We start from the raw sequence: 21,827 nt of genomic DNA, 5'->3' as shown, positions 1-21,827 counted from the left end.
TATACTATTTTTTCTATATATATGTTTGTTTTTACAGGTTTTATGTCTGTAAAAATATGTCTTCGAAGTAAACGTTTAAATTTAAACTTCAAAATTTGCTCAAGACCCTTAAGGGTTTCAGAATGAAAAATATGGAGTATGCATGCCTAAAGACTGTTTGGGTTCAAAAATTGTTGTACAGGCCAACAGTAATCTTTATATCTATAAAGAAAGAGCAACCTCAAAAATAAAGCAACCACAGCAGCATGACAGCTTGGATTCAGTGAACTGGTGCGCTAGGTGTGTTTGACAGACAACAGCAACCAGCCAATGAGAACCCAGAGGTACAGCTGACGTCACCGGACAGACGCAACACTGCCACGTGACGAGTATTTATAGATTCAAGCGGAAGCAGCCAGTCGCCATTTCATTTCAGAGCTGCGTAGTGGTTGTGAGGTTGAACAGCAGCGACAACAGCGGTTGAAAAAAGGAGAGAAATTGATGGTAATAACAGTCCGCCCTCAACCCAATGGAAGCGGCCGTCAACCCACCTCAAGACAGGTAATTTCAGGCAGCTTTTTGTAGATTTAAGATATTTTACTGGCCTTCATGTGCTTTCTAAAACGGACATTTTTTTTTTTTTATCGTCAGCGTTACCGTTAGCTTCTTGAGCCAGCGGTTACAGACGGATTTAGCTAGCTCTCAAAACTGGCTATTATTTCTGTATCAATTGGCTAACGTATTCTAAAAGTATATCCGGAATTGGTCATGCGTTTGCTATACAAACTCTCAGTGTACAAGCAGCAGTCGGTAGATGACAGCTGCAGCCCCATCGGCTGTCTCAGCAGGCTGCTCCCCGCCGGCTTTCTGTCAGGCGGGTCATTCATCGCTCACAGAGCCTGGCAATGCTATCCTCCATCTTTATGCAAGCATTATTAAGATGATTTTTCACAATTAACTGCTCGAGCGTACGTCCACATACGCAATTAACCAGAGCAAATCGATAGCCCTTCAACGAACCGTTGGATTTGGGAGGATATTAATGGATGCCTTAGCGACAGCTTCAGCTCTGAAGGATTAGACTCCTCTATGATGCGACGAAATAGCAAGAACTGTTTACCAGGTTGACGGTAAAGCTCTGATATTAACAAAAAAATAATAATTAGTAAGTAAAGACATGTTTTCGTCTTTGAGGATTGTGTGTGTTTACAAACAATGAAGGCGGGGCGTTCAAACCACGCCATCATCAGCCAGGAGATTGGAAGTCTCGCAGTCCGATTTGTAATTGCAACTGTACTGCTTTTGTATTGTCAAATTGCAATATTACATATTAAAACATAGACATAGCGCTGTTAATAGCAAAACAGTGAGGGTGACAAGACACTGGAAACATTAATTTGATTATTTTCAAACAATGAATCATGTAGAATGCAAAATATTATTTGCATAAGGCTAAAATTTTAATCCTTTTGGATGACAAATGACTCCACAAGTTTGTGTGTATAAGACAATAATTCATATAGTGAGTCAATGATGTTTAGCATATTAAAAAAAGATATGGTAAACTTGTTAGCATCATTCATCTTACTAGCTTATTACAGAAAAGCATTATGTGGCAAAAATGTAAAAAAATCACATTTTGAAAGATGCAGGAAAAAAAAACTAACCACTTCAGCAAGCTACCATTAGTGTACTCTGCTGTAACTAATTTTTCAAATGAACTCTTATGCAATATCACCTATTTTAATTACATGGTGGAGTTGTTTGATCTTTGGGAGTAAAATAAACTTTGTTTTTTGTAAAGAAATGTATAATTAATGTTCTCATTCCATATTTTAGAAATGCTATAAAGTGAAATAAATTCTACTGTGTTTACTGCAAATACAGGCCATTTTTTTTGCTGCCTATTGCATTTCATCATTCTGATTTCATGTTGAAAATCAGGCCACAAGCTTTGCCACAGCTTCTATGTCAGTTGGCCAACTGAGTTTTTAGATTTATTGAGTGAGATCCAATTTCTGCCTAATCTGATTTCTAGTTAGAGGGACGTAGGGATGTGATGAGTCTATCTGAATGTCAGTAAATTAATTAGCACATCACAAACTTATAACTACAGGATTTCTGCAAGGTCTTAAATTTTACAAGAAATGATAAAATATGTATGTATTTACATTCATTGCTTCTGGAAGCAATACTATTTATTTTTCAGAAATATTCATTTATATTGTGTTTCATGGCGGTGTCCAAAGAAATTGAATGTTATTTTGGTAAAACTATAAAGAACCCTAATGCAAATAAGCAGTAAACTCAGTAATTATATTAGATGAGCAATTTTTTTTTTTTTTTAATGTGGATTTCTAAATTTGAATGCAGATTAAACAGTTTATAATTAATTTTCAAGTAAACATGCTTATTGTACAGATTTCACCTTTTGCCTTTTGGTGCTCTATATTTTAGCATTTGGGATTATAATGAGCAGATGTTAGTTTATTAGTGAAGCTATTTGCTAAATAGACATGCAGCTTGTAACTTGGCAACAGTGTTTTTCATTTGTTTAACCTTGTATCTTAAAGTGACTGTAGCTTACACAACCTTTTAAAAAACATGTTAAAGTTTCATTTTTATTCTTTGGCCTTTTACATCATATGTAGTCCAGATTGTTTACATTGTGGTGTTTATACTCCTTTTAGATTTATAGTACTTTTTTTTTTTGCTTTTTCCTGATGGGATTAAGTTTGACATGACATTTTCCTAACAACATTGACTGGCTGAACTCTGTGGCTTGGGTAGTTATATGGTCTCTATAGAATATGGTTGTGATGGATGTTGTGGCATGTAAAGGACACTGACATGGTCTCACTTTTTATTTAACACAATTAAGACTTAGAAACCTACAACCTGGTCATGTCAACTGTCCAATAGATAATTACCAGTTATCTTTAAAGGCATGGACTGAAGTGGTGTGCAACACTGATTCATGTTTTTGGTGAGACAATGTTTTGTTTTTTTTGTCTGTTTGCTTTTCATTTTGCATTTTTGTGGCTAACATTTTTTAAAGCTTGGGTTCCTGATTTACATACTTTATACTTTGAGTTATTAATGTTCTTGCAAAACCCATGTAATTAATTAAAACAAATAATATATGCTTTGATTAAAACATTGTAGAATAAAACCACACCCAGTGTGTTTAGAATGGTTAAATAACTTAAGCAGCTCTAAACAATACAAGCTTTGTAAAAAGATTTATTATATTGCTGAGTAAACTAGATTGCTGCTACTTCACTTCTGTTTTGTTTAGTCATTGCAGCTGTTTCAGTTAGCTTTGCAGTTTGTGTTATTTAAAATAATATATAAAATCAAATATAAACAGTGTGACTACTACTATTGCAAATCAAGTTTAAATAGAATTTGAGAACTAACTAGAGTTTCTTGAGCTCTAAATTAAACTGATGACAAAATTAAGACTACTCTCTGTTAAAATAGTTGTTTCCTGAATGTCATCATTTATTTAGTGTACAGATAAGATTTGGAGCCTTATCTGCCAGCCTTATCACATGATCGATGAAAGTGTGTTTGCTGTTGGCTCCATGCAGTGCTGGTTCTCATGAAAGTGGTAAAAGTAGCAATGTTGAAGGAATTCCAGTTCCCTGGACAAGTTATGCGAATGGGAGGACAGCTTTTCTTTTCATGTGGCTAATTGGAATGAGTGGGTCAAGTGTATAAAGGCAGATTATTTCCCTTTGATGTCTTTGTCACAGATACGTTGACTTCCTATAATTCAAACTCTTTTTTTTCTCTCGCGTTTCTCTCTGACCTCAGCTCTCTGGTTGGGTTGTCCAGTGGCATGTTGGATCAGCACTGCAGCTCGGGAAAACGTATTCGCAAGCCCTCCCTGCTGTACGAGGACTTTGAAAGCCCCTCCTTGCCACACACAATGACGCAGGCTACCCCTGCCCCTCCGCAGCCCCCGGTAAAGGACCCCAGCCGTCCAGGCCGCATGACCAACCAGCTGCAGTACCTCCAGAAAACTCTCATCAAGTGTTTGTGGAGGCACCACTTTGCCTGGCCGTTCCATGAGCCTGTGGATGCTTACAGACTAAACCTGCCAGTAGGTCACACCTTTTACATGATGGGTTTTGCTGCTTGTTGCATTAAATCAACTCAAACGTCATTGTTAAAATATTTTTAAAAATGCATCATTTTTGGGTAAACTTCCTCACTTATTTACTTGACTAGAAAATGAATAGTTTATCACAGTCTTTCACATTCTTGTAAATTTTAAAATCCCAAAACAAATTAAGTACTACATTGTTTCACCTTTTCCAGGATTATTATAAAATCATCAAACAGCCGATGGACATGGGGACAATAAAGAAGCGTTTGGAAAACAACTTTTACCAAAGTGCCGGAGAGTGCATTCAGGACTTCAACACAATGTTTACTAACTGCTACATCTACAACAAGGTAGGTTGAGATTTCTGAACTTACTCAGGGAGAAAGCATTAAAATAGAACCCAAAGCAAAAACAAGGAAGTTTCTGCAGCTTTGCAATAAACCTGTCTGGGGGCAGAATTGCACTGTGAGCCAATTTTTAAATCTCAATAGCATAAGAGATGTTGATGGCCTAGAAAACATCTTCAAATGTGTTGAGCTGGGAACATCAGACTGCTTAAACCTTTTCTCAGAAAATACACAAGTTGATGTATTGACCAGTTAAGCGTTGACAGGTTTTCCTTGAAACAAGAAGAAAATGAGAAATGGTTGAGGAACTGCTTTTCTAAACCAACAGTTCAAATAACAGAAATAACTAGAACTGTCATAAATGAATGTTTGTCTTTGAGTTTGGAATGTGGAATTTATTGAAGGTATTTTTTATGAATTATTCTGTGTAATTATTAGGAGTATTCAGTGAGTCTGTGGATCACTTAAGATCCACCCATCCTTCCGTCCATCTGTGTCCATCTTCTGTACACTTGACAGTGTTCCACTGTGCTGCTGCTACTAAAACTGATTTGGTGTGTGTTTTATTATTTTTTAAAAATGAATTGATTTAAATAACGAGCTAACAATTTGTTTGTTTTTTACAAACAAATTACACATTCGTAGCACAGACTCACGCTAAAAAAAGAATTATAAAAAAACATGCAAAATTAGAAAGTACAGTTATGATCCCCCTAAATCCTTTCTGACATGCTGTGGATGCCTGTACAAAAAGACATATTGACTACAGTTTGCATAGTTGATTATGTCAACTAATTCTTTTCAGCTGTAACTAATTCTCATTCTACACTAAAAACCAGTGTGGCATTCTCAAATGATAATATAATGTACATTTGTAGCAGAATACCAATATTTCTAAAGTCTAATGTTTTCCCTGTTTAGCCTACTGATGACATTGTGCTGATGGCCCAGTCCTTGGAGAAGATCTTCCTCCAGAAGGTAGCTCAGATGCCCCAAGAGGAAGTTGAGCTGCCTCCTCCTGCTCCTCGTAGCAAGAACAGCAGAGGAAGAGGCCGCAAGTCTAACTGTGAGAAAAATATTGTCTGATTAAGAGTATTGAAAATGTACCATCTTAATTTATGTAACATTTTCTGAAGACTGTGCTCATGAAACTTTTCACTCTCAGCTAAGTTTCTGTTATCAGCTATTTTCTTGTAATGTGATTAAACCAGATTAATTTTGAAACATTTCCTACTTTTTTGATGAGAATTCATTATCTAATTAATAAAAAAATGTGTAAGAGAACATAACACTTGATGTATGGCATTATTTATTTATTCTTTTTATCTTTATTAATTGCTAGCAGTAGTATCTCTTCCTCATGTGTTACATTCTGCGCCGTGTGCAGCATCTCGGGCTCAGCAGGTGCCAGCGGTGTCTCAGTCCGCCTACTCACCTTCCTCCTCTGATACTGGTGACTCCATGCTGGCCAACTCTCCTCAGACTGTTCTAACCAAAAGTCTGCCTCCAGCAAACATCATGGGCCTGCCTCCTACACAGCCTACCACTAAGGTGTGTATAAATACTTGATGTGTTTTTTGATTGCTGTGCCTTAAATGTATATGATAAGAGATGATTTGTAGGTTTTACTAAGTTTAGAGTGATTGCTTTTGCTTATAAGAGAAATAAGCAAAATTGTGGTTCTCTTTTGTGCAGAAAAAAGGTGTGAAGCGTAAAGCGGACACCACAACTCCCTCCACCTTGGGTTTTACTGTTGGCATGTCGGGGTCAACGCACATGGTGGGCTTGGGGAAAGGAGGTCACGGGGGTCAAGTCCATGACACCTCCATGCACACCATTTCCTCCATGGGAAGCATGAGCCTGGAGACCCCACCTGGCATGGGCCTCGTTAGGAGCTCTGGCGGTCCCGTTCTCCTGCAGCCAATGATGGCCGGGACGGGCCGAAGGGTTGGCAGCGGCCGTCCCATCAAACCGCCTAAGAAGGACCTGCCCGACTCTGTCCAGCCTCAGCTCTCCAAGAAAGGCAAGCTGAGTCCCCAGCTGAGGTACTGCAGTGGGCTGCTCAAAGAGATGCTGTCAAAGAAACACGCGGCGTATGCTTGGCCCTTCTACACACCTGTAGACACGACTGCTCTGGGGCTTCACGACTACCATGACATCATCAAGTGTCCCATGGACCTCAGCACCATCAAGGTAACTGAATGGATAGAAAAGCAACACAAGCAAGGGGAAAAAAAGTTTTGTTCCTTGTTAAAATGATGTTAACTATTATTGCTTTTAATAAACTGTTAAATGGTCTAATGAAATAATTCTCAAAGTTTGGACTCCTATTTGAATCCAGACAAAACGAAGCTGAAAATGCAGTGTCACTGAATTTGGCAAACATATGTAGAAAAGTGTGGAGTATCATGTAATTTGGTATCTGCAGAGTTTATTAAGTCTCAGTGTCCCCTGTGCTCATGTTTGGTATAAAAAAACGTATTTAGCCAATTCTACTTTTTGTCTGTGTTTGTCCAGCTCCCATGTGGGAGAGGTCTCCCTGCTGTAGGCTGCTGTGTCATTTCACATTAAATAGATCCTCCCATTTTGAGAATAATAAATATCATCTTTATACAGGGAACATAAATTTATCCAGGAATTTACAAAGCAAACAAAGGGGAAAGCAAGGCAATTTCGGTTTAATAATTAATAATATTTTTTCTGATTTCTGTTTGGACAGAAATAATGGGAAGTACAAAAAAAACATGTTAATGGGCTAAATTATTTATATCAAAGCATTACACAGAGGAGTCGGCATTGGTGTTTGCTGAAGTAATTTCATAGCTGTTTGCTACAGTCAGATGGTCCATTAGAGTAAAGGATAAAGCTAAATATAAGCCTGTTATCAAGCAATTACTCAAAATAAAAAACTATCCTGAACATTATTTTATTTTTAAGTTAAAGTAGAACACAATCTCATAACTACTACAGAATTTGCTTCAAATTTGAAATGTAGCATCAGTTTAAAATATTTTAAGTTGAGTATTTTATTTTTGTTACTTTAAAGATGGATCGTTTCTTTTCTTTAGTATGTAGCATATGTGCTTCTTTTTTATTACAAAATACTTAGATTATTTGATTTTTAACTTGACCATAACATTTGTTGAAATTCTATAATTATTTTTCTGTGATTTAGTTGCTTTCTATTTAGGTCTCATATATTTGTTTTGTAATATGACAATTTTAACCAAGAGCTTCCTGGGAGTTATTTTGACATGTTTTCTTTTCAAACTGTATATCAGAGAAAGATGGACTGCCGTGAATACAGGGACGCCCAACAGTTTGCCAGCGACGTCAGACTGATGTTCTCAAACTGCTACAAATACAACCCACCGGACCACGATGTCGTGGCGATGGCACGGAAGCTGCAGGTGAGCGGATCTTTCTGCTTGGACCAGACCACGCTTCATGTCTGGCGCTCAGTTTGAGGAATGAGGAACCGTTTATTTATTTTTTTCCTAAGGACGTTTTTGAGTTCCGTTTTGCCAAGATGCCAGACGAACCGCTGATGGAACACACGGCCATGTCCGTCATCGGACATCCCACATCGTCTTCGTCATCTTCTTCGTCCTCCTCCTCGTCGTCCTCCTCCACCTCTGAGAGCGAGCCCAGCAGCGACAGTGAAGAGAGCGAGAGCAGCCTGAGCTCAGACAGCGAAGAAGAGCGTGCACACCGCCTGGCTGAGTTACAGGATCAGGTGTGTACTCAAGTAAGTGTTCCGCCCACCGTGTCATTCGCATCCCCTTTTTAGTTCACTAAAACATCCCAGTGAAAGAGACTAATTTATAAAATGTGTTTTGTTTTTTTTTATTTACAGCTCCGGGCCGTGCATGAACAGCTGGCTGCTCTGTCCCAAGGTCCCATCGTCAAACCCAAGAAAAAAAAGGAGAAAAAGGAGAAGAAAGAGAAGAAGAAAAAGAAGAAGATAGAGAAGCGTAGCCGTACTGGCCGGAGCAGAGCCGGTTCAGAGGAATGGAAGATGCCGGGCAAGATGTTGAAGAGCAAATCAGCCAGAGCAGGCGTTTCGCAAGTGAAGAAAGCCCAGACAAAGAAGAGCAACAAGAACAACAAGTTAGTAGCAGAAAACAATCTTAATCCCCATGCAGGGTTTCTACTGGCGCTTCAGTTTCAGTTAGGTGTTTGCAAAGTCTTTGATTTCTGTGTAAGGTCCTGGAAAGTGCTTGAGATAGGGTTAGGGATAGGGAATGTCATTTACCATAACACAATTTTAGATTGTAATGAACATTTATTATTCCTTGTAGTGTCTTATTGATTTGTAGAATTGAAATAAAGCTTGCCTTAAATGTTTTATATGTTGAAGCTCATGAAATTGGGTGATTTAAAACATTTTTTTAAGTGTTTTGTTTTCTGACCAGTGTACAGGGTGTATGCGAATGAGACATAACGTTGCTATATTTTAGTTTACCTTATCCCTGCTGTAAAAAAAAATAATTCCTTAGTTCATTTGTATTGTTTCTATCTGAATTCTTGAATCTTACTATGGGAAAAGTGTACAAAACCTTCCTGTTTTTCATGCAACTTATTTCTTTTTTAATCGAAAACAAACCTGACCTCTGACAGCTGCTGCTGTACATTTCGTCCTCCAGGACGGCAAAGAAACCTTTCTATCCAACGCTGGCCCCGTCCATGCTTCCCCACTACGACTCGGAGGAAGAGGAGGAGATCGTTCCCATGACGTACGACGAGAAGCGCCAGCTCAGCCTCGACATCAACAAGCTGCCAGGCGAGAAGCTCGGCCGGGTGGTCCACATCATCCAATCCAGGGAGCCGTCCCTGAGGGACACCAACCCGGAGGAGATCGAAATCGACTTTGAAACCTTAAAGCCGTCCACACTGAAGGAGCTGGAGCGCTACGTCATGACGTGTCTGAGAAAGAAACCCCGTAAGCCTTACGGTGAGCAAGGTAGATAACGCCTCCATCTATTGATTGGTAATGTCCTCTATCCTGTTTTTATGTGTTTATAGAACAACTGAAAAGGGTTATTCTTATATACTGTACAAAACACAGACGTACTTACACAGACGTACTTATTTATTTGACTTCTTTAGCTGAAATTCATATTCATCAAAAATGAACCAAAATCCAAATGTTCCTTTTAACTACATTACAGGAAAAAATAACTTTCGTCATGTTTTGATTCATTGAGATCCACATTTAAAAGTTGAATGTAGTTTGGGAGTTCAACTAACAATTATTTTAGTAATCTGTTTTTTCTGATGATTAATCGATTGATTGGATAAAAAAATGTGGAAGATTCTGCAGATTTTTCATTTTACCACTTAAGCCTTTTCAATACAATATAACAAACGTATAAAAAGTTGCAAATAAACAAATATTTCCAGTCCTTTAAGGACATTTTACTTTCTAAAATGCAATAACACTAATGCACGCTTCATCATGTGTAGCAAAAGCTGTATCTACTGCAAAAAAATGTTTTCCAAAATCAACATGTGAATGTTTATTTGCAGAAGTGAAGAATAAAGGCAGTATGTCTAAGGAGGAGCTGACTCTGGAGAAGAGGAGGGAGCTGGAGAGGAGGCTGCAGGACGTCAGTGGACAGCTCAACTCGGTGAAAAAAACCACTAAGCCTAAAGGTGAGTTCACACTCTGCTGTTCAAATGCAAATTTCACTTGTTATAAAGAAAACATTCAAAAAATTTTAGATTCAAAAAAGAAAATAACTCTAGTTTAAGTAAATATTACCAATACAAAACTTTTTTTTTGTACATATATTTTTGTGGTTTAGGTGAGTTTTGATAAGATTCAACCACTTAAATCCATCCATTCATGTTTAAAATGAAAAATAAGTAACCGTTGCTTCCAATCAGTCTGGGAGGAGACCAGCAGTCAGCGTAAGTCTATCATTTTTACAGTGGGAATTATTATTCCCTGTTGCCAACGTTTCCTGAAGTCATCATGTGTTCATTAGAGTACGAATGCAATTATACCGAACAATTATGTGGGAAAGCTATGTACAAGAAAACCTCCACTTTCTAAAAATAATGGGCATCAGAGATATTTGGCCGGAAGGCACACCATGTTTGGTTCATATCTCCATAAATCCTCAGACAGTGTTGGAGGTGTGGTGAAAATCACTGGCTCATCTTTAGAGGTGTGATTTTGGTGCAAATATGGTCTTCCTGTTATAAGTAAGTCTCTTTCTAACTTCTATTTGCTCTTCTCAGTGGAAAAGCCCAGCGCTGTGGAGGCGCACGCCCAGCCGTCACGCCTCAGCGGCAGCAGCTCCAGCTCAGACTCTTCCTCTTCCTCTTCTTCGTCCTCGTCGTCAGACACAAGTGATTCAGACTCGACTTGAATTCATAAACACAAGCTTAAAACAAAAGAAGCACTGATAACTCAGGGACTTGGGCTGGCCCAGGACACAATACACCCTGAAACAGTTTTTTTTTTTTTGTTTTGTTTTTTTTTTTTCAACTGAGAAATCAGCTAAATTTATTGTGAATGTGGGACTAAAAGATGCAAATCCCCAAACACAAAATGCCTTGGTTTTTCCTCCCCCGGCTTTGTAAATACCTGTACAATTTTATTGTTTCTTTTATAAAGAAGATTTTTATTATCCCCAAAGAGGGAGGCGCTATTTTAAAAAAAAGAAAGAAAAAAAAAATGATGTGGAAAAACGGACTGTACTCAGATCTGCGATTGGCTGGCACTTAAGTTTATCCTGAACAGATGAACAAGTTATTTTCTCCCATATCTCAAAACATCCTGGAGTTTGAACCAGCAAACCTTTAGTCGCGGACCTTAGCTTTCTTAAATTTAACTTCACTTCCGGTTTGATTTTAAATGTTGAAGGAACCAGATGTTAGCAGAACTATGTGCTTCCTTCTCATGTTCCAGATCCAACAGCATTTTAGTGGTGTTTAAAAGCGACCATATGGTGCTTTTCATACTTATGTAAAAACCCGAAGTTGATTACATTTAACGGTTTGAAGCACGACTTGTTCCTCTCTGTGTTGCGGTGACATTTCTGCTGTAGTCAGTCTTCAATCCTGTACAGTAGTGGGTTTGTAGAACTGTATAGAATAAGTTTGACCTACTGTAATTACAAAGTTTAGCAGTAAGTTGCACATTTTCCAGATTTGACTGATTTACTGGGAGTTCTCCTAAAATTTCTTTTTTTTTAAATTAAAATAACACTAACTGAAAAACTGCTACAGTTTTTCCTTCTTCAAAAGAAACAGAAAAACAAAAGCATCAAAACTATCGGGCTCCTGAATGTTCTATTTATTGAACACATCTTTAATACTGAAACATTTTTTTCAAACAAATATTTTTGGTTGCACTGCACTTACTGGAACAAGTGTGGCTGCTTATTAAAAAAGTTATTTTAAGTTTCCCCTTTAAAGAATTTAAGTGAGATCCTGAAACTACAAAAAGTTGAACCTGCTGTTGAATGTTCACAAAAAGAAACGCTTGTATAAAATACTTTAACTGTATTTGCTGTTGCACAAAGTAATGTATTTCTGCTTTTTCAACTTTTTCCCCTTTTTATGTATTAATGTCATTCCAGTAGTTGTTTACACTGTTAAGACTGCTGCCTCCTGTTAAGCTAATTACTTCTATTAGAGGAAACCCTCTCATTGGACTGTAAATTACACCAAATAATCTCTTCTGTAGGACTAATGTGAGTTTTGTGTCTCTGTTTGACATTTCTAGTTTCTATTAAAAACCCAGTGTGCTGGAGTTGTTCGAAAACTGTCATTTTCATTGTGATGATAACTTGGTTCCTCTAGGTGGCAGCAGATATGTTACAGTCTGTATGCTGAATTTACTGGCTTTCAGTTCAAGGTGAAACATTTTCATTCTGTTGCAAGCTGTCTTTTGTTAAAGATAAATCCAAAATCCAAAAGTGAAAGATGAGTTTCAATGGCAGGGAGAGCTGTTTGGACTTTAGAAACTGTCAAGGTGAAAGAAAATTCAGACCAGTTTATTTACATGGTGCCAATTCACATTGTCATCTCAAGCACTTTACAAAACGGGTCATAATAAAAAGTCATAAATACATTCCACTCGATTCCAGGTATACAAGAAATTTTAATGACATTTGTAGAGTAGAATAGAAATATCTCTCAATGTTACGCAATGGGAAAGTAAACATCAAAACACCGGCATAACATTTAGGCATGTAGGTTCACACAAAGATAAAAAGTATTAAAATATATAAAAACTTAAGAATAAAATGCTGTACTGTAAGGGCAAGACTATAACACAAAACACTGTTCAGTTACTCAAGTTCCTCCTCGCGGAGCTCTCCATGAATAGTTCATCTAATTAGTTCCTCTTAGCTACATACAAGTGGATCTTGTGAAGAATCACCATCTTCTGATGCTACAAATTTAGGTTTTTCTTTGTATTTGTTTTGGTTTGTTCACAGCTGCGTCTCAGCAAATGACAAATAATCTGTGATTACTTTTAAGCTCAGCCCATTAACTTTGTCCCCAGATTCCACATAATCTGTTTTCTTAACAGGAAGTTAGTCCTCAATCAACCTTGAGCCAGCCATGAACTGTATGGTTTAATACTGTAGATTAACCAATGTTAATGTCGATAAGTAAAAAATAAGAGTAAAACGACACATCAGAGAACAAATCATTAATCGCTGAAGAGCTCCTGCAAACACCACAACTCAGCCAAACAGGTTTGACAGAAAAGCAGCCAGCAGGAGATGAGATGATAAAACATCCTCTTCATAATACGGTTTTGACATAATGTGACACAGATCAACGCTCGCCTTCCCCTCTGTCATATATGGCCCACTGTGACACGGGGGCAAGCGAGAGTCTTTAACTGCACCATGTGTGATTTGGACTTTGAGTTCAAATTTAAGGGACACAAACATAATTTGTAAATTCAGAATTAAATGCAATAGTAATGCCTTTAATTTTAATGCTCTATTTAATCAAGAAGAGCTGTGAATCTCCACTTAAAATATCCAATTTGAACATATTAATGCATCCTCTCCGCATTCCAGAGTGAATTTTGTCATTCCTCTAGGTTCAGTACATGGTACTCTTCTGTTCTCTTTATTCAAGCTTGATGTGAAAAATGTTAACAGGAAATGGCTTAAGTTGAAGTTGGAGTTTTCAACAACAGGTAATATAAACACACTTTTGACTTTCTGTACATGGCACCCATGAGTCAAGATTATCCTGTTTATTTTGTGATTACATTGCAAAACCTTTCCTGTATGGTCATTTAAGTTGTTGAACAATGAAATTAAATCATAGAATAGAATATTTTTCTTCAGTTTTTAGGATAAGTTGTTAGAATCCTGGATTGAAACACAAAATCTAGGATTCTAAGGCTGTGCCTCCCATTCTCTAGTTTTCCGTGTCATCACTTGTACATTTACAGAGGAACAATCAGACATAAAACAATCTGGCAGTCAGCGCCTAATCTGCGATGACATTTGTCATGCCGAGTTATGTTTTATTGCCAACACAGAATAACAATGCCCTACTATACCTCTGTTGGATTTATTTGGTCTGAATCTAATTATTTTCACAGTGATGGATGGGATACATGGTTTATTTTATTTCAGGAGTGTCTGAAGATTGAGGCATAAATTTGACTTTTCAAACTTAATGCCAAACTCAGCAGATTTTTTTTTAAGGCATGTTCTGAGAACATATCAATCTCTTAGATACTGAGTAATGATTTCAAAGTTCATTTTAAGAACTAAACTTCAAATATATATATAAAGGTTATAATGAAGTTGTCAGTCTCCAATTCATTACTGTTTCCTGTGAGAATTTGTACTTTAACTGTGCAAAACCTCTTGGGAACTGATCCCAGGACAAAACTCAATTCAATAAATTTATTGACAGGAGTCTGCATTTTGCAGGCAATATTCTAGAACAAAAAAAAGTCCAAATCAGCATTTTGGTTTGAAGCTAGAACACCAGCTTAATTACTCTTTCTTCTCAGAGGAATCATTCAGTCAGTTACTAACAACGGCATGAAAACAATTATAAAGAGTTTGGTCACTAATGAAGTGGGATGCATTATTTCAGCAGGAGTACTTTGTTGATTATTTTCTTAATTATGTCTTAACTGAGAGATGGACCAATAAGAGTTAAGGTTTTAACAGTTCTCCTCTTAAACTCTATCTTCTAAAACTCTCTGGTTCCACTTCATTGGCTTCATTTTCTCCATTTAAAAGAAAACTATCCCCACATGGCTGATTAAGTGCTCTGAGGAAATCTGTTTAACTCACAAGGGTCTTCTCTGTTCTTGACTTTAAAAGCAGCAGGTCATTCAGCTAATTTTGTGCTTGGATAATTTTTAACACCTCACTGCCTCCAAATGTCAGGAGAGCATTGTTCAAGTGTTTGTCTTTGGGAAGTGAAGGCAACATAGAGGAGAGAATGAAGAGGTCAGAGTTTCAGTTGTCTCGGAAGAGAAGGTTGACACTTCAGATTATAATTTACAGATTACAAAATCTAATCTGGAACAAGCAAGGAAGATTTTTCTGTTTTTTTTAAAGTGTCTTTTATTAAAAGTGTCACAATTAAATAAGTACATAAGCTATGAAATTCATATTTCTATGTTAGAACTACATGTATATTAAATTTAATAATAAAAATTGCATTTATCAATAATTATTTCTATGCTTATTGTTGTTGTTTTAAGCAGATTTTTTGCAGACTACCATCTACTGTAATTTTAGTTCTACCCACTGATTTTATTGTGTAAGCTGACAGAAAAATTCTATTTTATTATTATCCCATCTATTACATGTTACTTCACATTTAAATGTCAACAACGTATTATTGAAATATTTCCTTGCAAAAAAGTGATTGAAAATGTGTAATTTGAAAAGTTTGCATTTCCTGTGAAAATTCAGTGTGAATGCCTTAAACTGAATATTTTTACTGAAAATTGTCATAGCATTTGAAGTCAACTAGAGAAGACTTGCAGAAATGTAAGAAAGAAAGGGTTAGAAAGAGTTTTAAAAGGAGGGTGGAACAAGGGTTGGAAGGAGGGCTAGAATTAGGTATGGAAAGAGGCTTGAAAAAGGGGTTGATATTAGGGTTGGTACTAGGCTTGAATTTATGGTTAGAAGGAGGTTTGGAAGAGGGTTGGAAGGAGGGTTGAAATGATTATTTCAATTAGGGTTGGACTTAACGTTTGAAGGAGGATTTAATGGAGGGTTGGAGTTAAGGCTGAAAGGAGGGTTGGAATTAGGGTTGGAAGATGGATGAAATTGGGGTTCGACTTGGGGTTGGAAGGAGGCTTGAAAAAAGTTTTAGAATTGTGTTGTAATTAGGATTGTAAGTAGGATTAAAAGGAGGGTTAAATGAAGGGTTGGAAATAGGTATGGAAGGAGGACTGGAATGAGGGTTGGAAGGAGGGTTGAATGAAGATTTGAAGGAGGGAAGGAAGGAATGTTGGATTTGGATTCACCGTTGGAAAGAGTCCTAAAAGGAGGCTCAGAATTATGGTTGGAGTTAGGGTTTGTAGAATAGTTGGAAGGAGGGTTGAAATTAGGGTTGGAATTGGGTTTGGAGTTAGAGTTTGAAGGAGGGATAGAATTTTTTTCTATACATGTCCCTTTAAGCTGTGTCCTACAGGTAACAGATTTGTGAGAAAGTGACAAGCTGACTTATTGCAGCAAAATGTAAAGCAACTTGGCACAACTCCTGCCTTATCATTTCTGTCAACAAAGTCTTAGATGACATCATCGTACAAAGCCTTCCAGTTTTTGTCGGAACATAATCTCCAACTTAAACATGTTCCAGTTGACACAAGACTGTTAATTTTACACCAAACTTGTTTTTCACATAAAAACACTCTGGACGATGGTTTGTCACCATGATGAAATAAAGCAAAGAACATGATAACTACATCCAAACTACATTTTATATTTTTAAAACGTCATTAGATTAATATGTTAAATAAAGGATAAAGCAAGTACTCCTGTGAAGAAAAGAACCTCAATGCACATGAGTAGATTTTTCATTGTGGAGATACTTTTATTCTCTGCAATTCACATGAAAAAATCACATCAAAAATGATTTAGGCCATTATTTTAGGAAGATGACATTATGCAAAAGCGATCACACAAGGATGAATATTTCTTTCTATTCTCTAGTTAATAGCCATTACATGCTGTATTATAAACGTTGTATGGCATGTAATTACTTGAGCTAAATGCTGTCAGACAAACAAACATTTTCTTAAATAAATTCGGAGTTGCTTGCATGAAATAAAACCTTCTTGAGCTCACCTGCAAAAAGACAACAAATTTAAATTATAAATAGACTTTGTTTCTGTAAGTCGTATATGTGTGCTTTTTTAAATTGGAAACTTTGATGCTTCACATTTGTTTGTGGAAAAAACTCCCACTGTTCTTAATCAAATACACAAAAAAGAAAAATCTTATATACGGTAATTTTATTGGATTCAGTTTTGGACTTATATATCAGATATTTATCCACAACTTCATCTCAATTAGATACAGAGAAAGCTGTGAGAGTTTAATCAAAATCAATCTATCTATCTAAATGACATAATAGTTGGAGGTTACAGGAAGTACAAAGACAGGTAAAGTTAAATCTTTGATGCATACTCTTGCTCATGTGGGACATTTAAAAAGCACAAAGGAAACAAGAAAGGGTTGCGAACAGTCTGGATCATAGCAAAGGTAATATCAGTCAGCAGCATATTACCTTATGCTGGAAACGGTAATATCATAAAGCCTCAACATTTGGCAGAGTTTTAAAGTTTTCTCAGCCAGTTTTAGAAACCTGCACTAAAATAGCTATATTTGGTCAGATGCTAAATTTGTAGAATTGTTTAATTGATTGTAGAACGCCTTATTTACATGACCAGAACACCTTGTCAATAATTGAATTTAGTAACTTTCTCCTATTTAATATATCTTCTTACCCATAATGCATGATGTATTATTTTAGTCTTTGCATTTTCTGTTTTAAAGTTAACACAAACCTTTTGTTGCAGCCTGCAGGTTAAAGAACTCTATTGCCTGTTTTTCTCTTTTTGGTGATAAGATCCACTGCTGAGCTGCAAAATATCACTGAAGGCTGAATAGAGTCCCTGCGTCTTCTCTTTCTCCACCTCCAGCTGTTTATTCCCACGCCGTTCCGTAATGTGACTCTGTAAATGATTCATGCTGATACCAGAAACTACAGGGAAGCTATAAGAGCTTTGAGTTGGAACCTTTAGCTCTTACTTGTTTTTTAGCCTTCCAGAGTGAAGACACTGACTTTCCTGTTGCCGGCATGTCGAGTCTGCTCAGCATCGTGGTCCTGCTAGCTGTGGCCTCCAGCGGCTTTTGTGAGAAGGAGTTTCTGCAGCGAGCCGGCAAAGATTTTAACAGCAGACAGTACAGATCTGTACTGACTGTGAACAACGGAGAGAGATTTGGAGACTGGACCTGGCCAGAGATGTGTCCTGATAACTTCTTTGCTGTTGGATTCAGTGTCAGGGTAAAGGGATAAAAATGTACATTTACAAATATTTTCAATTTAAAATATAAATTCACCCCTACTGAAATCCATAATCTAAAAACAATCTTTAAAATAGATATTTTTTCTTTTAATGACTGAAGTCAAGGACCCTCATGTAGCTTGGCATATAGAAATTTGATCAAATACTAACTTTAGTGTAGCTTAGAATGACGTTAGTCAGTTTTTTGCTTATTTTAATTTACTTTGTATCATCTTTACTAACTTTAACTCAATATTAACCATACGAATAGTACGACAACTACGTAATGCAATTCATAAATGAATAGTATATTTCTAATTTCTCATAACTTTAAAATGCAAACCCAATTGCTTAAGGTACCTAAAGTGAGAACCTCCTGAATTTCTCAAAATTTTGATTAGGCTGTAATCTTTGTACAGAGCTGCCTGCAGCCTCTAAAACACAGATGTACAACACACATACACTCACATTACTCAGCACCTAAAAGGAAAACGTAATATAAAAATAATTTTTTTATTTCATAAAATTACTATGACAATTAAAAAAAACCTAAATATTTATTCAGTAAAGAAAAAAATATATTTCAAGACATAATGTTAGAGTTTGTCAGTGAGAAGTCTTTTCTGTCTATCGCATCACAAATGTAAACATAGAAAATTTGCTAAACTCTGTAGAAAAATGTGCTTTGGTCAAACAAGACTAAGACTGAGCTGCTCTGGATCAATTGCTGTAAATGGGCATGAAAGAAAGAAATATATGAATGGCACATTATGCTCACTGTTAAGTACAATGGGGGATCCATGATGCTGCGGGCCTGTTTCTCATTCAGAAGCCTCAACTCATATTAATTCAGACTCTTCATTGAGTTATTGTACTGTGTAATCACTAAGCTTTTAACAAGATCATTTCTTACATTATAAAATGTTCTGCTTGGAACATTAATCTGGAATTTGCTATCCTTAGGGCACTTGATTCTTGTCTTGCTTGTAATGTTGATTTGAAGTATTGCACTCTATGGCATTTGTTGTTGTGTGTACCTGTATAAGTAAAGGCTAGAATGAATCAATCGATCAATTAGTTATCCAAAAGATGTGATGAAATCAACACAGACAAATCAACCTTCTTCCATGGTCATCCCAGCGGTCAGAACGTCCCTTGAGTCCTGCAGACAATCTGTGGTGTAACCTGAAGAGAAAAGATCATGAGAGAGAATCCAGGACTCTGAACAAGCTTGAGAGGTTGTGCAAAAAGTAAAGGTTACAGGTTATTTTCTCTGGATGCTCAAGATAATATATGAAAGGTTATTGAAGAGTTGGGCAAAGTATTAACATCACTGTCACTAGCTGTGCAACCAAAGATAAAAAAAACCCAATCATTTCTTAAAAGGTTGTTTCCCCCACTGACAAAATTAACTTTTTACGTAATATTTTGGTCATATCTTCATGAGGGGTATCAATAAATGTAGAAGGTTCTGTTTAACCTCTTGCTACAAGACATTAACTCACAGCCCTGTGTGCATACTGTGCAAATATCCAGCTAAACCATCTATGATTTAACCTGATTAGATTTTCCTCAGCTGCTGTATCAGAACAGAGATAAACTGTTCTCTGAACCAGAGAACTGGTTCTAAGACCAGTTCTCTGTCTGAGAACTGGTTCATATTTCCTCAGGTGGAGACCAACCAGTACGGGGGGGACGACACCGCCCTGAATGGGATCCGCCTCATCTGCTCCCAAGACGAGAGCCGCAGCTTCCTGTATTACGTCGAGTCACACACTGGACAGTGAGCAAGTTGAACTTTTTTATAACAAAGCAAAGAGACCATTCAAATCTATTTCAACTGGTCTCTAACCCACTGACAGACACATCACTCCATAACTGTCTGATTTTGTACGTTTCCTCACTCGTAAAGAAGTGACCAGCCTCTATTAGTAGTTTAATTTTAATATCAAGGCTCAGAATATTGAGATGGTATTATGTACAACATTCCATAATTCCAGAACATTCATGAATTATCATGTAATACAATTAGATATACAAAAGTTCAAATGTTGTTTCCAGTTGGTTCCTTGATATAACATTTGTGAACCTGCACTTTATCCACACTGAAATCCAGTCCAAAATTTGGGACAGTCTTTAAAATCAAGTTTTAAAACTAGATTTTTTTTTTCAGTTGCCCTAATCCTCTTCAGTTATAAATTGGTTGCTGATCAAAATGTCATGAAAATACCAAAATTCTTGTATTGTCATTATACTTGCTTTTCTAATACTAACTTCCTGCATTTGGACACCTTCTGTCTAGTACCGGAGAATGGTCCCATCCTCAGTACTGCCCTGGCGGCGTGCTGACATCTTTCCAGATTCGCGTGGAGCCCATACAGGGACTGTTAGGAGACGACACGGCCGTTAACAACATCAAGTTCCGCTGCAGCAGCAACCCAACGCTGGAAGCGCCCGGCATGCAGTGGGGTGACTATGGCTATTGGAGTGAAGACTGCACCAACGGAGGCATCTGCGGCATAGAGACCAAGATGGAGGAGTACCAGTGGGCCCTGGACGACTCTTCTCTCAACGATGTCCGGCTTTTCTGTTGTAACAAATCTCAGCAGGTGTGTTAAAAGGTTTCTGATGCAAAACCCTGAAACTCAAAAGAAGATTTAAAAATAGAAATGCTTTTTAGTTCCCTTGAGTAAAGCCCGGCTATCATTTTCTAGAATATAAAGTTTTCATCGTTGATAACTCTTTCCGTGATCACATTAAGCTTAAGTTCTGACCCAAAAATCCAAATATAGTCCAAATTGAATCTGTTTACTCTTTTTTTCCTTACACAAATGATCTGTTTTTTGGACTTTTGGGATATTTGGAAACCAAGCAATTAATCTGAAAGCACATTCATGTGTTGATTCCTCATTTCATATACTTTTGGTTTGCCTACATATTTTATTTAAAGCATTTTTACAAATATTAAATAGTTTTGGAAAACATGAAGTCAACAAATCATCACTAACAAACTGCAGGGCAAATCTGCTTTCCCTCTCACGACTTTCTTCTGTTTATGCCTTTTTTCTCACACATGAAAATTTCAATTATCAAAGCAATTTTAATATCAGAGATAACTATAGGTTTTTAAGGAAAACGTATAGGTTTTATACTCGCAACCATATTAGTAAGTTAATCTCTGAATGACTCTAAGAATGAAGGATTTAGAGTGGCCTAATCAAAGTCTGTATTTAAATTTAATTGAGGTGCAACAACATAATCTTGTATATTATGTTGCTGTTCATGGTTGAAAATCATTGAATATTGTATTCATTAGAATGGACATTCTTAATAGGTCTAGGGTTTTACTTTATTTCATCATCCTGTCTGTTAGTAAAATTTGTTTCTTGATCTGAAACCTTTAGGTCTGATAAAAACAAAATCCATTGAATTTGGGCTTTTTCACATCTCTGCACAGGCAGAGATTAGAGAAAAGAGGGTTTCATTTAGAACATTATTTCTGAATTATGACACCAAACTTGATATGTAACTCTACACCTTTTCAGTTATCTGTCTGTGATGTTGATGAGTATTTCTCTTGTTCTTTTCCACAGTGATCAACTGATTCTAGAACATCTTTGATACCTTCAAACTAAAGAGCATTATAATAGGAAAGCTATAATAAAACATCTTTAATCACAGATTTTTGGTGGATTACTTTCAAAACCACATTTTCTGCAGTTTTGCACAAAAAAGTATTAATATTTAATCAAATCTATTTCATCAATATTAATAATCCTAAAAAAATAAGAACTCTTCCTTGTTGGACAAGGTAAACTATTCGTCTCTTCTTCAGGTGAAGACCTCATCAGTG

The 21,827-nt window shown here is 36.8% G+C and overlaps 2 protein-coding genes across 3 annotated transcripts; both read left to right on the top strand.

Annotated features, from left to right (window-relative positions):
• Positions 1–399: 399 nt before the first annotated feature.
• brd2b (bromodomain containing 2b) lies at positions 400–12,217 on the top strand. 2 transcript variants are annotated; one of them, XM_032558791.1, is made up of 12 exons: positions 400–540; positions 3,799–4,087; positions 4,306–4,443; positions 5,362–5,506; positions 5,828–5,991; positions 6,136–6,633; positions 7,722–7,850; positions 7,943–8,188; positions 8,297–8,550; positions 9,087–9,394; positions 9,970–10,095; positions 10,687–12,217. In XM_032558791.1, exons 1-12 carry the CDS (start codon positions 509–511, stop codon positions 10,815–10,817), a joined length of 2,460 nt encoding a protein of 819 aa, XP_032414682.1. In that variant the 5' UTR covers positions 400–508; the 3' UTR covers positions 10,818–12,217. The 2 variants fall into 2 exon arrangements, with proteins under 2 accessions (XP_032414682.1, XP_032414681.1); XM_032558790.1 differs by having other exon boundaries at positions 9,087–9,403.
• Positions 12,218–12,604: 387 nt separating this feature from the next.
• On the top strand, positions 12,605–21,654 carry LOC116716332 (vitelline membrane outer layer protein 1 homolog). Its single transcript, XM_032557238.1, has 6 exons — positions 12,605–12,612; positions 16,897–16,993; positions 17,662–17,973; positions 19,645–19,757; positions 20,277–20,583; positions 21,568–21,654. Exons 1-6 carry the CDS (start codon positions 12,605–12,607, stop codon positions 21,568–21,570), a joined length of 840 nt encoding a protein of 279 aa, XP_032413129.1. The 3' UTR covers positions 21,571–21,654.
• Positions 21,655–21,827: the final 173 nt, after the last annotated feature.

Source organism: Xiphophorus hellerii, chromosome 3 (assembly GCF_003331165.1).
Source record: "Xiphophorus hellerii strain 12219 chromosome 3, Xiphophorus_hellerii-4.1, whole genome shotgun sequence".
Classification (NCBI taxonomy): domain Eukaryota; kingdom Metazoa; phylum Chordata; class Actinopteri; order Cyprinodontiformes; family Poeciliidae; genus Xiphophorus; species Xiphophorus hellerii.
Note: the sequence above shows the minus strand (reverse complement) of the source record. Positions and strands in the feature narration are given on the sequence as shown.